Source organism: Sarcophilus harrisii, chromosome 3, assembly GCF_902635505.1.
Source record: "Sarcophilus harrisii chromosome 3, mSarHar1.11, whole genome shotgun sequence".
Taxonomy (NCBI): Eukaryota; Metazoa; Chordata; class Mammalia; order Dasyuromorphia; family Dasyuridae; genus Sarcophilus; species Sarcophilus harrisii.
Genome location: NC_045428.1, coordinates 510,098,548 through 510,119,384, shown reverse-complemented (window position 1 = coordinate 510,119,384; position 20,837 = coordinate 510,098,548). Strand labels below are relative to the sequence as shown.

Sequence of the window (20,837 nt, the reverse complement as noted above, 5' to 3'; positions counted from 1 at the left end):
GAAAGTTACACAGCATTTCAATGATCCCAAACTTTTCTATGACATAAATATCTATCTTTCTAAACCAGTAATCTCCCAGATATACTGCACAATATACCACAATTTGTAAAAGACCAATTAATAACTATTTATTAAGCACCTATGTGGAGGCAGCCTGGTTTGATTCAGTGGATAGAGCACTAGTTCTAGAGTCAGGAAGACCGGAATTCAGATCAGACTTCCTATCCTTACTAGCTGTGACCCTGGGCAAGTCATTTAACTTCTGCTTGCTTTAATCCATTGGAAAAGAAAATGGCAAACCAATCCAGTATCTTGACAAGAAAACCCCATGGCCAATATTGGCATCCTACAGCCCATGGGGTCACAAAGAATAAGATATGACTGAACAACAAGTGCTTATGTGCCAAGCACTGTGCTGTGCTAAACACTGAATGGTAACTATAGACAATAGAAGACAAAAATGCAATGATGATATGATGAGTAAGATACAGTGTATTAGTAATTTTAACTTTTACGTAAGAAATAGAAAAAAGGATACCATCCAAGAAGTACATGATCAAAAAAAGAAATAGGATAGTTGTATAGCAACAGCAAGGAATAAAAATAGTAGGACAGCCCAAGGGCTATACTTGAATAATATGTTAAAAGACCCAGAGAAAGTCTTCTTGTGAAATGGGAAGCACCTTGCTGCCAATTTATGGCAAGGTATGTACAAAAACTGCATAGGTTAAGAAGGTATGGGTCTCCTGTGTGATTGGCAGCCATATCAACAGCAGCACAAATCCATAGAACTGTCTGAAGTACCTGGCAGGGTTTACTCTGCTCCTAGGCTGTAATCTATAATAGAAGACACCATGTTCTAATTTTTTTAAATAGAAATCTCTCCTACCACAGTACTCTGCAGAATCATCATCCATGTTTCACCCTTCCATGTGGATACAATTCCACATCCTGGGACCCATCCTAGGTACACTACATTACATCACGCTAATGAATCCAAAGTTGGTCTCTAAAAATTCCTAATTTCCTTCAAAACTCTGTTCAAATGCTACTTTATACAAGAAGCCTATACTGATCCTTCTGACTGCCACTACTCACTCCTTCCACCCTTGCCACCTACCTAAAAATACCCCCCTATACACACACATTTATTTTGTATAACTTCTATATCTGCTTTACGATTACTTGAAAGGATGTAGAAAATCACGTATATAGTATATAGAACATGATGTAGTACTGGGGTCAGCTAACTACTGCTCAAAGACCAAATGTGTCCCAGTACATTATTTTGGACCATTCTTGAAGCCATTCGAAAGCAGGTAGAGGGCTTTATGTGGTCCTGGTATAGTGGATAAAGTGCTAGACTTTGAAGTCAGAAAGAGTTGGCCCAAATCCTTTCTCAACTATGTATTGGCTTCACAATCCTAGGAAAGTCTTTTAATTTCTCTCATCTTGAGTTTTCTAATCTATTAAATGGAGATCATAACACTACCAGACAATGCTGTGAGGATCAAATGAAATAATATATGTAAAATGTTCTGTAACTTTAAAGCATCATTTGTGTGTTATAATTATTACTAGTTTTCTGTAGTCGTGTTTTCCTCCAAGAAAAAAATAAACTCCTTGAGAGCAGAGTACTTTGTTATCTGGATCCCCAGCAACTAATGTGGTGCCTGGCACACATTAGGCACTAAATACATGCTCACTTAATCTGCCCAAAGTGGCCATATAAAGCAAAAATTCATCTCTTAGCTCTGACCCTTGACTAAGTGTCAAAGGGCAAGTCACCTAACTCTCTAACATGCAAATTTCCTTACTTGGGAAGATGAAGGAAATAATATTTTATTTGAGAGGAGATATGAAATAGTAGATTGCAAGCAGAGAAAGGAAGTCATGGTTTCAAGTTCCAACTGTTGTGTTGTATTTTAAATACTGGCCAAGTCAGGACCCTGGGCAAAACTCTTAAGACTATGAGGTCCTATTGATGCATTGTTGGTGGAGTTGTGAACGAATCCAACCATTTTGGAGAGTAGTTTGGAACTATGCTCAAAAAGTTATCAAACTGTGCATACCCTTTGATCCAGCAGTGTTACTACTGGGCTTATATCCCAAAGAGATTATAAAGAAGGGAAAGGGACCTGTATGTGCACGAATGTTTGTGGCAGGTCTCTTTGTAGTGGCTAAAAACTGGAAACTGAGTGGATGCCCATCAACTGGAGAATGGCTGAATAAATTGTGGTATATGAATATTATGGAATATTACTGTTCTGTAAGAAATGACCAACAGGATGATTTCAGAAAGGCCTGGAGAGACTTACACGAACTGATGCTGAGTGAAATGAGCAGGACCAGGAGATCATTATATACTTCAACAACAATACTAGATGATGACCAGTTCTGATGGATCAGGCCATCCTCAGCAACGAGATCAACCAAATCATTTCTAATGGAGCAGTAATGAACTGAACTAGCTATACCCAGAAAAAGAACTCTGGGAGATGACTAAAAACCATTACATTGAATTCCCAATCCCTATATTTATGCACACCTGCATTTTTGATTTCCTTCACAAGCTAATTGTACAATATTTCAGAGTCTGATTCTTTTTGTACAGCAAAATAACGTTTTGGTCATGTATACTTATTGTGTATCTAATTTATATTTTAATGTATTTAACATCTACTGGTCATCCTGCCATCTAGGGGAGGGGGTGGGGGGTAAGAGGTGAAAAATTGGAACAAGAGGTTTGGCAATTGTTAATGCTGTAAAGTTACCCATGCATATAACCTGTAAATAAAAGGCTATTAAATAAAAAAAATTTAAAAAATTAAAAAGACTATGAGGTCCTAAATAGCTACAGGTCTGCATTAGTAGACAGTTTTCTCATCATGTGCTCTCTACACCAATGAAATCACAGTTCCTACCCAAAAAAACAAACAAAAACCCTATCCTTACATTAAGTGGTTGCTGTGCTCAAATTGCTCTGAGAACCTCAGAGTGTTCTATAAAGGGCTGCCATCAGTATTACTATTACATAATATACTATGGCTAAAGAGGGACCATGGCTAATATATCAACACAATAATTTATTTACTGCCTTGAGCAGATAAAGTGTGTGAAACAAAAGTATTATTTCATCAATACCCTCTGCTTTATCAATCTCTTTCCTATTAATGCTCTGTGTGAATCTATGAGACTTCTTTAACTCTCACCTATTACTATGAACACTTTTCCTGCTTCCAGCCTAGTCCTTGGATTTGTTATCCTAAGAACCCTGGCTTGACATGTTTACTTTAGCAAAATGTGATTTGGATGCTGCTCTCTTTCTCCAGGATTCTTTTATTGGAACTCAATGAATTGACTTATTTCCCTGCCTTATCAGCCCCATTCTCCTTCTACTACCATCACCATCACTCCAGGACAGCAGAATATCTGACAATTGCTTGCCTTGAGAATCAAAATTTGTTAGTTAAATAAAAAGAAAATATTTCATGGAACTGTAAAAATTGCTCTGATGATGGTTCTAAGAAAGTTCTCCTAATGGTTTAGGGCAAGAGATTTACAGGGAAACATCAGCCAATGTGATGTTTCTCTATCCTGCTAATTTTTAACAAAAAAATATTATTTTTGAATACAATTAGTATTAGTATTACAAATATTAATTCTGAATGCTTTTATTTTTCAAATTTAAAATTAATTAAACTTTAATTAATTCTTTCAATTTGTTAGAAAAAGTTAAAATTTCTGATATGCTTTTTTACAAGAAAGATCATGAAATGAACAAAAATAAAAATAAAAATACAGAAACACAGAATAACTTTGGGAAATTATTAAGAGATCATTAAGTTTCTTATTTTGTGAATCAAATAGCAGGAGACTAAAATCCACTGCCTCTGTAAAGTTTGATTTGAGCCATGAAACTTTAAGTGATTTTTCTCTTCTCTAAACTCTTATTCATTTTGCAAATAATCATATACTACTGTGTAACAATGCTTCCATTGTTAATTAAATCTGAAATCATTAATTTAGATTTTTTAAGTCTAGGAGAAAAACACTTGAAAGCATATCACAGTCCCCTCTCATATAACATCTTATATATAGTTTACTGAATGAATGGATGTTTACGTATCTTCCCTCAAAAACTCCAAGCTTCTTGAACAATGGTCCCTCTGCCTTATTCATCTTTGTATTATTCCCAAAACACCAAAAACAGTGCATTGCATCCAACTGGTACAAAATACTTTTTTTTATTTGGCTGAATTGTAATTTTCCTTAGAATCATGTCAAAATCTTTGCAGAACACAGTTACATTAGAGACAAAAAAGCCCTTGGTTATATATAGCCTTCTTCAAAGCTAATAATACAGATGATAATAAAAGATACATTGTGATAAAGAAAGCAGGCTCACTTCGTGCATCTCTTTTTTCAGCTTCACTCTGAGATAACTCATTCTTTGCATCAGTGCTTCCTTCAACACCATGTCTTTCAAAAAACTTCATATCTTGGTCATCAATTTCAGTATGATCTTCAACTTCATATTTCTGTAGCCCTGCTAAAAGTGACACTGCTGACAAATGAGCAAACCTGGAGACCAAAAAAAAATTTTTAATTTAATTTTAAAATGAGGGGAATGTGTATCATAAGTTGATGTGAGATATATGTTTGAATATTATAAGCTGATATGGTTTAAACTACTCCTCATATTAAGAACTACTTATCTGTTCTAGTAAGTGCACTATACAATTAACTACACAAAATTTAAGGCTCTCCTAATGACTACTTACCAGTAAATCAATCAAAAATGAATATCAAAGATAAAGTATAACAATCAATGACAATTTGAAGTGGATCAGGTGATAGCATAAAGTACAAGATACTAAAGGTCAAATACTGTTTCCACAGTTTTATAGACACAATGATCACTGGGAAAGAATATTCTAATACTCTAATCACAAGATATAAATAAATGTTTTTATTAGTTTTCCTTTCTCCCCATAAATATGAAAATTATTCACTTATAAAATGCCTTTATTCAACTTGTAGAAAAAAAAAAACATGTCATACAAAGATTGGAGATGAGTCGAATTTCAGCATGTTTAGATTATTAAAGACTTAAGAATATAGTCCCTTACATATATACATATGTGTGTGTGTGTGTGTGTGTGTGTGTGTGTAGTGTGTTGAATGAATGAAAAGATGAATATAGGGAAAAATTATTTAGGATGTGGTTATTTGTAATATCTCTATAATGGAGGGGGGTGGGAGTTGGAGTGAGTATAGTTCCCCCTATGTGGATAACTAATAAATGAACATCAGTCACTATAATATTGCTTGATTTCAGTTAAAATAATTGAAGCAATTATAAAAATGAAGTTTCCTTAAAGGAATTGTTTTTGTCAGACTAGCCATAATAAGCCACAGATGAGACTAACCAGTAGCTTCTGTGAAGATCAATGTCACTTATACAAAGTTGGGTCCTTATTGATGTGATCTATGATGTAGGATTTGGCAAATCCGCAGGGCTTCATCATGTGAAGAATTCACATTGGCCAATCCCTTTGGCAAAAGGTAGATTTATTTAAAGGAAGAGATTACAAACAAAATGGAGGGATAAAATAGACACTGGGAATGGTAGAATGGGAGAGCATATGAAAGGCAAGTTCCTCGGTGGAATTACAATTACCCAGTAAAGAAAGAACACCCCCTGACTTGAGGCATGCCTTTAGTTGGCAGACTAAATACTGAAAGGGACTCAGCACCCCTACAGAGTTAGGGGTTGGGAGGTACATTGGAGTTAGGGGCGACAACACGTGCATGGGGAAAGAGAGGTAAGGAGAAAGATACCATGGGGCAGAACAGCCATAGGATGGCTTACAAGTATATTTTATAAGGAAAATTTAACCTCAGGGACATGATTAGGCTTCCCGACAGGACATGGCAAGGATGAGACTGTCCAAGCCCTCTACAGAGGGTGGGTCTCAAGGGTTTGACATAACTTAGATTTCAGAGAAGATAATGGCCCTAGAGAGTGGGACCATGTAGCTAAACTGATCTTTATCAGTGCTTTCTCCCTGCTTGCCTCAGGGATCAGTTCTTTAGTTTTTCTCTATCAAAAACACCATTCAGGACTTCATCACTCACCACAGTAATGCTTTAGGGGATAAAAATGTAGGAAAGCTAACTTTTAGGGAGTAATGAAGCTTACTGTGTCAGCTGTATTAAGATTTGGTTATTCATCTACTGGTCATCCTGCCATCTAGGGGAGGGGGTCGGGGGGGTAAGAGGTGAAAAATTGGAACAAGAGGTTTGGCAATTGTTAATGCTGTAAAGTTACCCATGCATATATCCTGTAAATAAAAGGCTATTAAATAATAAAAAAAACAAAAGATTTGGTTATTCATCCTAGCCAAGAACTTTTCCACAAAGCCATTTCCTACAATTGATGTTCGATTTAGATCTTTCAACTTTGTCCCAATAGTTCCAATTTCCTCTATTTTCTATTATGAGCTTATGCATCTTAATTTTTAAAAGGTTTTTTGGGACTGTGTGGTTATGTTCATTTTTTCACTCAGCTGCATTTAGAGAATTTTGCTATTAGGTCAAAAGGACAGAATCTAATTATTTGCATTATAAAGGAAAAGAAGATTAAACAGGTGAGGGTTATTTGTGATTAGGAGTACCCACTATCAGCTCTCTGCCTCTTTGATTTTGACTACTATGCCTATTATAACCTGACTGTAACCTTGAAAAAGGAATGTCATATGGCTGACTTCAGAAAAGAAATCAAAAGAAAAGGGAGTTGCTTCCAAGGTTAAATATTTTAATATTTTACCTCCAGATTACCAGCTCAATTTAATTCCCCTTAATCAAAGATGACAGATGCAAGTTTCCAAATTATTTTTGAAAAGAAGAGAAAAATATATGTATAGGTGCCAAGGCATAAGAATCTACTCCAGTGCGTTATTATCTTACCCTTTTTAATCTAAAGCCTTTTTAAAGATAAACTACTATAGCAGAAACCATTAAGCTATCTCCTGGAGGCTTATTACTATAGTACTTTGCTTGTTATTAATAATTGATAATTTAATCAATAATGTTAATTTACATCATTAGTAATTTATTGATAAATTTATATTGTTAATAATATTGTTATCAAATATATTGAATAATATATAATTATAAATATATAATAGTGAATATATTAAATTATATTAACACAATGCTTAATCATTAATAATATTAATTGTATTGATTCATGATTAATAAATAATTAATAAGCCTGAAGGCTTATTATTTCAGTACAGGTGCAAAGGATAAATCTTACCTTCAAATTTTAGATCCCATTATGTAATTTGTATTCTAAATTCTTTGTTATCACCATTTCTTCAGCTCCACCAAAAAAAATGGAAAGAAAGGCCTTCCATAACAAAGCATTTAGTTACTTCTTTTTCCTCAAGGAAAGATATCAGACAGAAAGGGGTAGAGAGGGAGTTTGGTGAGAGACTATAGCTTTGTGTAAACTAGTATCCTGTTTTTATCAGAGAGTTAACTCTATCCAATTCCAACATGAAGAGGTAAAAAGGATACAGTTAAGCAGGGGAGCAAAGGAAAAAATCTAGGTAGCTTTGCAGACCTCTTTGCTATTTGACAATTCAAAGTTAGCTTCATTGGTTAATTCTCTAAACTTCAAATGCACTTATATCCAAATTCAAGCATAAAAAATATACCTTAAACACAAGTGTATATAACTTTTTCATACCAACATCCCTTCACATTAGAAAATAACTGATTTGGAAAGGCCTGGAGAGACTTACACGAACTGATGCTGAGTGAAATGAGCAGGACCAGGAGATCATTATATATTTCAATAACAATACTATATGATGACCAGTTCTGATGGACCAGGCCATCCTCAGCAACGAGATCAACCAAATCATTTCTAATGGAGCAGTAATGAACTGAACTAGCTATGCCCAGAAAAAGAACTCTGGGAGATGACTAAAAACCATTACATTGAATTCCCAATCCCTATATTTATGCACACCTGCATTTTTGATTTCCTTCACAAGCTAATTGTACAATATTTCAGAGTCTGATTCTTTTTCTACAGCAAAATAACATTTTGGTCAGGTATACTTATTGTGTATCTAATTTATATTTTAATATATTTAACATCTACTGGTCATCCTGCCATCTAGGGGAGGGGGTGGGGGGGTAAGAGGTGAAAAATTGGAACAAGAGGTTTGGCAATTGTTAATGCTGTAAAGTTACCCATGTATATATCCTGTAAATAAAAGGCTATTAAATAAAAATAAATAAATAAATAAAAGAAAATAACTGATTTGGAAAAAATGAGGAGGAAGGGAGAAGGAAAAAGGAGGCGGTAGAGAAGAGGAAAAAGAGTGATTAGAAGGAAAAGGAAAAGAAGAGTTAGCCTTGTAAGGTTGCTAAAGAGCTTTAAATATATTAGTTTATTTGATAGTCTCTCATTCTTTTTAGAACAAGTTATCTGTTAGCTTTGAAGAGTACAGAGGAGAACAAATATAAAATTTAGGGGAAAAATTTATATAAAATAAGTGATCTTGAATACTTCTTAGCTGTGTCAGCTGCAGTCTCCCCATCTTTGTTGGTAATATTAACATCAGCTCCCCTTTCAATCAGCCACTGCAAACATTCTATATGACCTTGACCAGCAGCTAAAGTAAAACAGAAAACATAACACAGAGGTAGTTACTGATTACTGAATCAAACAAATAAGCAGTTATGCTTTCTTTTCTTCTAAAATGTGAGAACCTCTTTGGAAAGCCTCATTATCCTGAGTTCTCAAAGGCTTTGCTAATTATACAAGCTTTGACAGGTCCTGCAATGTTGAAAAGACTTCAAGTATAAGCAAGGCCCCTGACTATGAATCTGTCTCCCAGACAGAGTATGGAAAGTATGAAAAAGCTAATAACCACAAAATTGATCACCAGGTGATAACATATAGCATTAGTTTTGGACACAAAATGTATTGAAGTACGCTTACATGGAAGGTTTACAATCTTCACTAATGGAAGTAGCTTCCAAACCTATAAAATCATGGAGGTTTTTGAAGTATTGAACATAGGCATTCAAAGTTCTGGAAAATTGTACTCCATGTTACCTATCCAATCCTATATGCTCAAAATGATCCATCCATATCAGAAAGGCTGGTCTCCTCATTCTTTTACATAATTTCAGTTTTACCTCTGAAACTTGATTCATGCTTATCTAATGGATATGTCAGATATATGTTATGATATATCAGTAAATTAAAAGTTAACTTTATGTTTAAGTTTAACTTAATGAAAACATTAACTTTTTATTAGTGTGCTACACTCTGAATATTCCCTTTGCAAAGCATGAATGTTTTCAGTTGGAATGGAGCAAGGCCATTGAATGCCAAAAAAAAAAAAAAAAAAAATTAGTCACATCCCTGAATAGCTATGCAAAATTAACCCCAAGAGACAATCTGTTTTTATGCAACTATAAATTGGGATAGGAGTGCAAGTTAGAAGCCAATACTTGGAAGAACCTGGGCCTTAAGAAAGAATACATTGCTCTAGGATGATATGCTATAAAAAAGAACAAAATATGAAGATTTGCAGATAAATATGGAAAATTTTTATAAAATGATAGAAAAAGAAGCAAAATTAAGAGAAAAATATAAGCAACCGTAATAATATAAATAAAAACACAAAAATACACTCTGGATAAATATAATAATCATGAATCCAAAGGTCAGATGACTATGGCTGTTCAATGTATAACACAAAACCTAGTTACTATATTAGTTTTTTTACTTTTTAGAGTTTCAAGGGAGAAAAGAATATGTGTATATATATATGTGTGTTTTTTTGTATATATGTATATCCATGCATGTGTATATGATACATATGGAAATGATTCTTATATAAAAAATGTGTTTCCCTTTGTACCATACTGTAAATAACCTATCTAAATAGAGTTTGAATAAAACATACACAGAGCCTCCTTTTCCACTTGTGGCTGATCATGTGTTCCATAACTCAGTGCTGAGGGACAATACTCTGGTTGCTGAGCAGGAAAAATTAATGCCTCAGTGGTTCTTACCCTTGTGCTCTTTTTCTTCAACACTCCAGATAGCATCTTGAAGCCCCAGGACTTCCCACAGAGAGTGGCTATTATGTGGCCCTAAATCCATGGCAGCTGGCCAATGTGTTGCAGGTAATCCTAATCCTGAGGTGACAGCTGCTTTTTTCCTGATTTCAGGTGAATAAGTTTTGACCCAAGACAGACATGTCCAGAGAACTTTGAACACTTTCAGCATTCAAGAAGTTCAGTGCTCCTTTGTCCTTTGTTGAGAGTTCACTAGTACCAAAGGGGAAATATCACCAAAGAAACTCCAAAGCATCTTGGAAAATATGACCACTAGCAAAAGGATAATTCTAAACTATGATACAGTTTGTCATAAAACAGCATAGCAGAAATCATTGCACACAATGTCAGCAATATTGTACAATGATCAACTGAAATAATAGTGACTAAAGATCCAAGACAATTCTGAAAGAAAAATGCTATCCACCCTCAAAGAAAGAACTGATGGAGCCTGAATGTGCATCACAGCATACTATTTTTTACTTTTTTTTAAATTGAATACCTATTTGATAGCTCCACCCACTGCTAGTTTTATGTTCCAACATTTATGATAGACTCCTAGCAGAGTTCAACAGTCATAATTAAGTTATGTTATTGATTGCTTAAGTTTTATTAATGTGTGCTAGGAATCTTTTGTGTCTATTTGCATTTATTTTGTGAAAGTACATAAATATCTATTCCATACCTGATTCACACTGTAAATTTAGTGCTTTTCTACTCTCCTGCTTTTAGACCTGAGACGTAAGTTAAAACCCAAGTAAGAAGTAATTCTTCCTTAAAGAGTTAAATATAATGAGCCAAAAAAGTATTAGAAAAAGGTGCATAGATTTACTTGTTAAGAGAGCATTCTCCTCGAGACTAACTCCAGCATGAACTTTTGTAGTTCTAGAGTAGATAGACTTCTTAGTAGTGAAGGAAGCAGGCACTATGTGTCAGCCCCTTAGGCATGCTTCTAGTTTTTTAATTGTTATACTAGGAAGAGACAGAACACATGCCATGAAACCTCACTCAGCATCACAGAGGAATACACTGTATAGTTGAGTGCAATCCTATTGAGGGGAAAAATGAATTTTTAACATATGACTTCTCAGCATTCCTACTAAGAAAACTAGAATAGGGAGACTTCAAAAGGAAAACATAATAAACCAAAAAGAACGAAGTAAAGGCAAACAAGTTTGGAAAACATGAAAGGAATATAAAGTAGGAATCAGATTTCTATGCCTTGAAAGGGGAAGAAGAAACTATCAGAGGAATGAAGAAACAAAGAGAAACCATCTATGAGCTTTGGTATTAAAACAAACAACCATAAAGTAACTGTCCTAAGAAAAGATAGGTGAGGAGAGAGTAATTAATGATATCATATAATTGAGATGCTACGGGGCAATTTTATTTAAAAATAAAGATGAAATAAGAAGAGTAAGAAATTTCATAACTTTATTTGTATCTAAACCAAATAAGGAAATTTGTAAAAATAATAATAAATTAAAATAATGTAAAATAGAAATATAGTGAAGGAGGGGGACTAGGCAAGGAAAGGGTAGACGAGAAGATAAAGGAAATGTACAGAGGATTCTGGAAAAGTGATGGATTAGGTCAGAAAATTCCAAGGGCTCCAGATTTCCCTCATAAACAAGACAAAATTGAGTCTCTGAGATAGTACAGGATTTAAAAAAAAGAAGAAGAAGAAGAATTGGGATAGAACAGTGATCTTCCTGGATAACAAGAGTCTAAAGAAAGATAAGGTTTGGACTGTGTGAAATGTAAACAACTGCAGGCTACTTCAATGAAACAGTAAGTGGCAGGTCCTGGTACCAGCTGGTTCTGAGGTAGCCTCAACCCCAGCCCATGTGAGGAATCCAATGTCTGAGTCGAGGAAGACTGGAGGGAACCTCTGCTGATAAATAATGCCAGACCCAGTTATGCTGCTAAGACATGGCATTTGGCAAGAAGTAACCAGCTAGGCCAGGTAAGTGCAGCAGCAATGGGGCAAGCAAGGATGCTTCTGGCTGGGGTCACTTATAGGAGGACAGAGTTCTTGGTTTGGGATTCCAGGTCAGAGGGGAGAATTGAAGACCCGAAGTTAGAATTCTCCATTCTCCAAGAGATGAGGATACAGACAATCTGCTACTTTAAAAAGAGTTACTATGGGAATAGGGAATATTGAGGTTCATCTTCACAGGAGAATAATGAAGTTAAAAAAAAAAGCCTCTGCTACACCAAAGAGTATTGTTAAATGGTCACCTGCCCAAAAAGAATTTTAAGAACTTATATTAAAATATGGAAGAAAAACTAAAAAAATAAAATAAAATAAGAACAATCCAAGAAAAACAGGAAGATTATTAAAAGATAGCCAATTTAAAAAGGAAATCCAGAATCTTAAGGAAAAAAATGAATGCTTGAAAACTAGAACTAGGCAAGGGGAAACCAGTAAAGTTAAGAGATCAAGAAATAACAAAACAAAATAAAAAGAATGAAAAAACAAAAGAGAATATGAGATATCTCATAAAAAATAGATCTGGGGAACATATAAAGATGAGAAAACATGAATAATTGAAATAATTGAAAGCTACAATTTAAAAAAGAATCTTGATACAACAATACAAGAAATAATTAAAGAACATTGTGCTGAAGTATTAGAACAAGAGGGAAAAATAGATATAGAAAAAAAAATCCACCAATCATCATCTAAAAGAGATGCTATGAGGAAAGATGGATGGAAGGAAGGAAGGAAAAAAAGACAGAGAGAAAGAAAGACAGAGAGAAAGAAAGAAACAAAGAAGAGAAAGAAAAAGAAAGAAGAGAAAAAAGAAAAAGAAAGAAAGAACAATTCAAATTCAACAGAGTCACAATTAGAATAACACAAGATCTTGAAGTGGCTACTTTAAAATAGGGCTTCTTAAACTTTTTCCACCCATGATCCCTATTCATTCAAGAAATTTTATATGACCTTGGGTATATAGTTATAAAAATAGGTATGCAAATCAAATATTTACTGATAATAGACCAATATATAGAGCAAAGAATAAGAATATCAACAAAATTAAAACATCCAAACAAGCGCAAAAGTAGGAATTCCATAAATAAAAAAGGAAATAAATTTGAGAAGACAAATAATAAATGAAATTAAGTTATTTTTTAAAAAGAACATTAAAATAAGCAAATCATTAGCTTATTTGATCATAAAAGAAAATCATTAATCATCTAAACTATTTTACACTACTTTAAAAAAAAAGAAAAAATAGATCAGTTGAACAGACTAGATTAATAAGACTATAAAACAGTCAAACACTGAAGACTAATGCTTGATAAACAGAACATAAACAATAGAGGAGCACTATCTCTGACAGGTATTTTTAGGAAAACTGTAGAGCATCTTGGCAGAAAATAGATTAACACATTTATATCACAATAAGCTATAAACTGATATACAACTTAAATATGAAAGCTCTCATCATAAAAACAGGTAGTTGAAATCTTTCAATCTATGATTAGGGGTAAAATTCCTAACCAAGCAAGGAACAGAGTCAGTGAATGAATGAATGAATGGAAGAATGAAGAGAGTAAATGCATGGAAAAAAATTTTATTACACACTTTTAGTAGAAGCAAATCATTCTGCTAAATGTTAAAGATACAAACAAAAAATGCAGTTTCTGCTCTTGGAAAGCTTACATTCTAATGGGAGAAATAACATCCATAGAAGGTTTCAGTTCCAAGTCAGATGGGAAGGTCTCATGGTCCTTTGGGTACAGCCACCAAAAAGATGCTAATTTAATTTCATTTCCGCTGATAAAATTATCTGTTTCTGAAGTTGAGCCATCTGACAATGCCAAGAACTTGGATAGCAAGAACTTTCCTTTTTGAGTCTTCAGTTGCTGGGGCTGTAGCACCTGGAGGAGCAGTTGCCAGGCTGCATCTCACAGGGGCTACTTTCTCAGGATAATGGCTGGAAGAACTGATATTCCTAAAACACTTGGTCAGGATCTTGAGCTGTCTTCAATGGGATCTGATAGCAGATAGTGATCATGATGGTGGTGATGGTGGTTTGATTTGCCCATAATCATAAAAGATAAAAGAGAATTTCATTTACATAACATGAAAAAAGTTTTTAATGAACAAAATCAATGAAACAAGTATAAGGGAAATTGTCACTAGAGGAAAATAATCTTTGCACCAAATATCTCTAATAAAAGTCTGATACATAGAGATTTGATACAAATATATTAAGAACCAGTGCTATTCCCTAATAATTAAATGGTCAAAGTATATAAATAGATTTCAAAAGAATAAATTCAAAATGAAAAATGAAAAAAATGTTCCAAGTTAGCAAAATTAAGAGGAATGAAAATAAAAGTTTTAATGTTTCAGTTCATACTTATCAAATTCTCAAAGATGATAAAATATGGAAATAGGCAATATTGAAAGAGTTATATGAAGATAGACACAAATTTTAAATTTATGGAACTCTGAATTTTCTGGATATCCTGGAAAGTAATTTGGAAACATGCAAGAAAAATCTGTTTTTTTACTTTTTTGTGTGTGCAGCAAAAATAGCTTTTGACCCAGTGATCCCACTAGTAAGTATATACTTCAAGAAGATAAAAAACAAAAAGGAAAGTCCTGTATATAACAAAATATTCTCGACATATTATGATAACAAAAAATTGAAAACAAAATATTTATCAATTAGAAAACAGCTAAATAAATTGTATATGAAAATAATGGAATTATTATGCTGTGTTAAGCATTGGGGCCATAAAGAAAGACAGACTCTGCTCTAAAGGAGTTCACATTCTAGTAGTGAGGGAAACAATATGCAAACAACTATGTACAATCAAAGTGAATATAGGATAAATTTGAGATAATCAACAAAGGGAAGACATCAGAATTAAGGAATATCAAGAAAGGTTTCTTTCAAAAGGTGGGATTTTCAATGACATTTGAGGAAAGTCAGGGAAATCAGAAGGTGGAAGTAAGGAAAAAGATAATTCCAGGTATCAGGATATAGTTTTTAAAAAAAATGCCTAGAGTCTGGAGATGAAGTATCTAGTGTGAGAAAGAGAAAAGAGGCCAAGTGTCACTGAAGCATAGGGTACATAGGGGTGAGTAAGACATGAGAAGATTGGTAAGGTAGGAGGAGGAAAAGTTATGAAGGACTTTTTTTCCTAACAGATGATTTTACCTTTGGTCCTAGAAGTGATGGGAAGTCACTGAAGTTTACTGAACAGAAGGATACCGTGATCAGATCTGTACTTCAGGAAGACTAATTTGAAAATTAAGTGGAGGATGGACCAGAATAAGAAGACATTTGAGATAAGGAGACAAACCAGCAGATTAAACCCAGCAGTCTAAGTGTGAGGTTGGGCAGCTGAACGGAGTGCTGAACTTGGGAGTCAGAAAATATCCAGCCTCAAATACTTACTAGCTATAAATCCTGGGTAACTCAATCCCATTTGTTTCAGTTTCCTCATCTGTAAAATGAGTTGGAGAATAAACTGCAGACAGAAATGGCAAATTTTCTTTGCCAAGAAACGCTCAAATGGCATCACAAAGAGTCAGACATGACTGAAATGAGCCAACAAAATATGTGAGATGATAAGGGCCTTACCAGTGTCAGATGAGAGAAGCAGACATTTAAGACATGTTATAAAGCTAAAACCAGCAGTACTTGGCAACACATGGGGATCTGGAGCATGAGAGAGTAAGTGGTTAAGGATGACACATACATTTTAAGTCTGAATGACTTGATATATGGTGATTTCTAGAGAATTAACAGGGAAGTTCAGTTTTGGGAGTAAAAAGAAAATGAGTTTAGTTTCAGACATGTTGAATTGCAGATGTCTGTGAGATAATTCAATTTCAAGATGTCCAAGAGGCAGTTATACATGAAAGAGAAAGATTAGGTCTAGATAAGAAGACCTGAGAATTATCAATACACAGATGATCATTGAATCTATTAGAATTAATGAGATAATCAAATAAAACAGTAGAGAGAAATGGGCCCAAAACAAAGCTCTAGGAATTATCTACCCTTAATGAGCAAGACTTGGAGGAAGATCCAGCAAAGGAGACCACATCTTTTCAAAGAGCCACCTTATTATGTAAGATAATAATGGAGGGAACAGAGGCAGAAGGCATCTGGGTAATGTGAAATGAGGAGGGGAGAAGAGTAAACTCTCAACAAACAGCCTTAATTCTTTTGGTGAAACAGTAGATAAGGCTCTTAGCTGAGGAGGGTTGGTGAGAAGGAGAGTGGGATGAGATAGCTATTGTGGTGACTGGGATAGTGAGATAATGAGAGCTATAAAAGAACTGCCTTGCCACAATGAGGGCTCAGCTAAAATTATATAACATATATTTGTACTGGATCTAAAAGTATGGTTTTGTGATCTTTCTCCAGCTTTGTGTGCACATGAATTGGAACAAAGGCAGAAGACAAAGAATAATCTAAGGCTGAATCTTAGCAGGGCAAGATTCATAATAAGATAAATGGACAAGGAATTTGAGAGAAGAGTAGAGAGTTGAACAGGTTCACTAAAAGATCAAGATGGGAAAAGGAGCAAAATGTGGCCAGTGTAGACATGGGGAAGAATTGAGTTGTCATGGAACTGGAAGCCATGGAAAGGATGAAGAACAGGCTATACAAAAGGACTATGATAATGATAACCAAAATAACCCTAAAAGACAACTAAATTCCTCTTAGTTGCAAAGGATACTCCACAGAACCAAAGATGTAAGACATATTCTTCCTCTTAGCAGAAACATGGAAGCATTACAGATATAGAATGTAGTATACACTGTTACATTTCCTAACTTTTTTTCCTTTGCAGCAAGAAAAGTTCAAAGGAAGAAAGTAATCATGTAATCAGGATATGTTTAAAGCTGAAATTTAAAATGAAAAAAAAAAAAAGAAAGAAAGAAAAAAGCAGTTTATACCAAACTAATCTCATTTCCTTTTCTTATTGTTAAAAGAGGGGCAGAGTTAAGGAAAATTTTAAAAATTCTAAAAATGGATCTTTTAGATTTTAACAAAGCATTTTATAAAACCTTTCATATTATTCTTGTGGAAAAGATGGGTATATGAAGATTAACCAATAGTCTATGAAGGCTAGCCAATCGTCTACGAAGGCTAGCTAATAGTACAATTACATCAAATCAAAAATTATATAGCACCTTCCATATGCCATATACTATTCTAAACACTCTTGTGGAGAATAGGTGCTATTATTATTCTCACTTTACCTGAAGAAACTGAGGCAGACAGCTATTAAATGATTTGCTCAGAGGATGTCAAGGTCTGTTAAGGTTAAGAGAGTACTGAACTTGTCTTTTTGAATTGCCATATTTTCCAGAAACACTGGACCTAGATATGTAAGAGGTTCTGAATGTGTCAAGGAATGAACCTCACCACACCCATACTGAGAAAATTTGATGTTTGCATCCCAAAATGGACTCCTTGTGTGTCCTTGAGAATCAAGACAGAAGTCAGACAGTCTCTACTGGCTTGTATAGTTGGAACCCTTGAGATATATAGGCCATAACATCTTCATAGTCTAACAGTTCCCAAAGGAAAAGAATGTGGCTTTTGCCATTACTTTGTTTCTCCCCTTTGAGAGGGATTTTGCCCTTTTCCCAACTTTACAGCACGTTTTCTCTCCCATGACATACACTTTAGGGTGGAGATTCTGGTATCTCCTTCCTTCTTTTGTCCTGCTGTCATAAATAAGCAAACTTTTATACAGATGGTGAATTCCCTGGATTTCATATGCACGTTCATTTTTCTTGAAACAAACTTAATTATTAAGAGTTTTCACATAAGTTTCATGAAGTTATGACTGACTGTTGACATGTCCATAATTAATAAGGGTCTGAAGTTGGATTTGAACTTGGATCTTCCCGACTCCAGATCCAGTGCTCTATCCACTGTGCCTTCAGCTGCCTCTAATTCCATGTCCAGATTCAAAGCCTGGTACCTCATAAGCACTTAAGAAATATTTGCTGAGGGACAGCTAGGTGGCATAGTGGATACAGTACCAGCCCTGAAGTCAGGAGAATCTGAGTTCAAATCAGACATTTAACACATTCTAGCTGTGTGACCCTGGGCAAGTCACTTAACTCCAACTGCCTCAGAAAAAAAAATACTTGTTACTTGATCTAAAAAGTAGGTGTTGATTGTTGTCTACTTGACTGACCATAAGATAATGAAATTTTATTTAAAGCAGTTCTCAATAACTGTCCACTACAATAAACTAAAACTGTGATCTGTATTGATGGAAGAAGGTACCCACAATGGCAAAATCTCAGATTGAGACTGAATTACTAAAACAATGATTAGAATCACAAATTTTAAACTCTGAACTTTCCTCAGAATAATCCTCCAAAAAGGGCAAAGAAAATACTGTAATCCCCATTTTATAGCTGAGGCTCAGAGAAATTAACTCATTTGCCCAAGGCCACAGGTACTTGAGTTAAGACCTTCTGAATCCAAGACCTGTCCATTGTTTCTTTTAAAATATTTTTAATATCTGTATTTCTAAAGAATTCCAAGGCCATATGTAGACATTGTGAAGGTATGGTATTTATGGTATTTATCATATTCTGCCTTATATTCAAGTTCTCCTGTGTATTTGTTTTTCCCTATCAATTATATTGGTAATAATATTATTAACAATAATAAAACAGTTCCTTTTTTTTTTCAGTAAATCTCCAATAACATCTAAATGTCATTTAGGCTGGGAAAATATAAACTTTTTAATATATAGTAAGGAAACATAGAGACTAAAGGCATCAAGCTTGAATCTGGAGCATTGAAACAATGGATAAAAGCAAAAAAGATAAATATCTTTGTTATATTTCTAGGTAAGATACATGGAATACAAAAGATTGCAAGAAAATGGTTATAATTGCTCTATAGTAGGAGTCTATTGTGCCACAGTTCCCTTTTATTGTCCTGCCTCAGTTTCCCTAAACTGTTCTGCCTCGGTTCCTTTTATTGCTCTGCCTAAATCCCCCTGGTTGCAACACCTCCCCCTCCTGCTCATTAGGACTGAGATAATTAGGGCTGTGGCCACTCTGGCATTCCAAAAGATAAAACTCCAGGTGTCCTATCTCAGATACCTAATTGGCATTGTCTACCTCTGTCTCTTCAGACTTCCTGGCTCTAGTCTGACTAGCTCCTTTACTCTCAATTTGTAAGAATTTATGGTCCTACCACTGTCAGAACCCAAATGATGGTCTGTTCCCACTCTCAGTGCACAGACTCCACCCCTGCCTCGGTCTCACTCCCACCCCACTCTAGTCACTTAGAGCCATGTGTATATATATTTCATGGGAAACTCACATTCCCTGCTGGATGCTTTGAGACATCAGCCCTAGGGGCAACATACCCCCAGCACAATCTCTCCCTCTCAAATATTAAAAACTCTCTAATCTCGCCTCAGTTTCTCTGGCATTATAACTCCTTCACCACAATCCTGATTATGCAGGTTACCTCTGATCTATACTCTCTCCTGCTGATCTTCTATATTTGCCCAAATACCATATTTCCCCACTCTCCATGTGCCAATTGCCCCTAAGCATTTCAACTTTTTCCCTCCTGATGCAGGACAAGTAGACTTCACAAGCATCAAATCCCCCAGGCCTCATCCAGTATAAAATCCTTATCTTCTTCATCCACAGGAACATTCTTCAATGGAACTCTCTCCCACCTCTATCGTAAGTCCTCCTTCCTTCTGTTTCAATCTTTCTTCTGTCCTCCTCAACAACTGTCCTGTAAACTCTTCTCTTTCTGAGATCGGCCCTTGTTTCTTTGGTAAGACTCACCATTGAACATTACAGTTTTTCTATTCTCTCCACTATTTTTGCTGAGCAGATCATAAATTCTGTTCTCATAATTCTCATTTCTCTTTTGAATCATTTAGGAAAAGCATGTTGTATCCAGCCATTCTGTAGAGCAATTTGGAACTATGCTCAAAAAGTTATCAAACTGTGCATACCCTTTGATCCAACAGTGTTACTACTGGACTTATATCCCAAAGAGATCATAAAGAAAGGAAAGGGATCTTTATGTGCATGAATGTTTGTGGCAGGTCTCTTTGTAATGGCCAGAAACTGGAAACTGAGTGGATGCCCATCAACTGGAGAATGGCTGAATAAATTGTGGTATATGAATATTATGGAATATTATTGTTCTGTAAGAAATGACTAACAGAATGATTTCAGAAAGGCCTGGAGAGACTTACACGAACTAATGCTGAGTGAAACGAGCAGGACCAGGAGATCATTATATACTTTAACAACAATACTATATGATGATCAATTCTGATGGACCTGGCCATTCTCAGCAATGAGATGAACCAAATCAGTTCCAATGGAGCAGTAATGAACTGAACCAACTACACCCAGAGAAAGAATTCTGGGAGATGACTAAGAACCATTACATTCCCAATCCCTCTATTTTTGCCTGCCTGCATTTTTGATTTCTTCACAGGCTAATTGTACAATATTTCAGAGTCCGATTCTTTTTGTACAGCAAAATAACAGTTTGGTCATGTATTTAAAAAAAAAAAAAAAAGGAAAAGCATGTTGTAGTTTCATGTTCTCCTCAGATCCCATGTTTCATCAAGTGTTGAATCATTTTCCTTTTTTTTCCAGTATTTATTTATAGATTCCTGAACTTGTTTAT

At 34.9% G+C, this 20,837-nt stretch overlaps 1 protein-coding gene across 4 annotated transcripts in view; it reads right to left on the bottom strand.

Annotated features, from left to right (window-relative positions):
* ANKRD42 (ankyrin repeat domain 42) overlaps window positions 1–20,837 on the bottom strand; it is a 116,520-nt gene that overhangs the window by 34,262 nt on the left and 61,421 nt on the right. For 3 of the 4 annotated variants that reach the window (XM_031961848.1, XM_031961849.1, XM_031961847.1), the window contains 2 exons: window positions 8,591–8,696; window positions 4,409–4,584 (listed from right to left, as the gene is read on the bottom strand). In XM_031961848.1, coding sequence (XP_031817708.1) covers window positions 4,409–4,584; window positions 8,591–8,696 — 282 coding nt within the window. Of the gene's footprint in view, window positions 1–4,408; window positions 4,585–8,590; window positions 8,697–13,715; window positions 14,160–20,837 lie in introns of those variants that run through there. The other variant, XM_031961850.1, reaches the window with a different exon arrangement.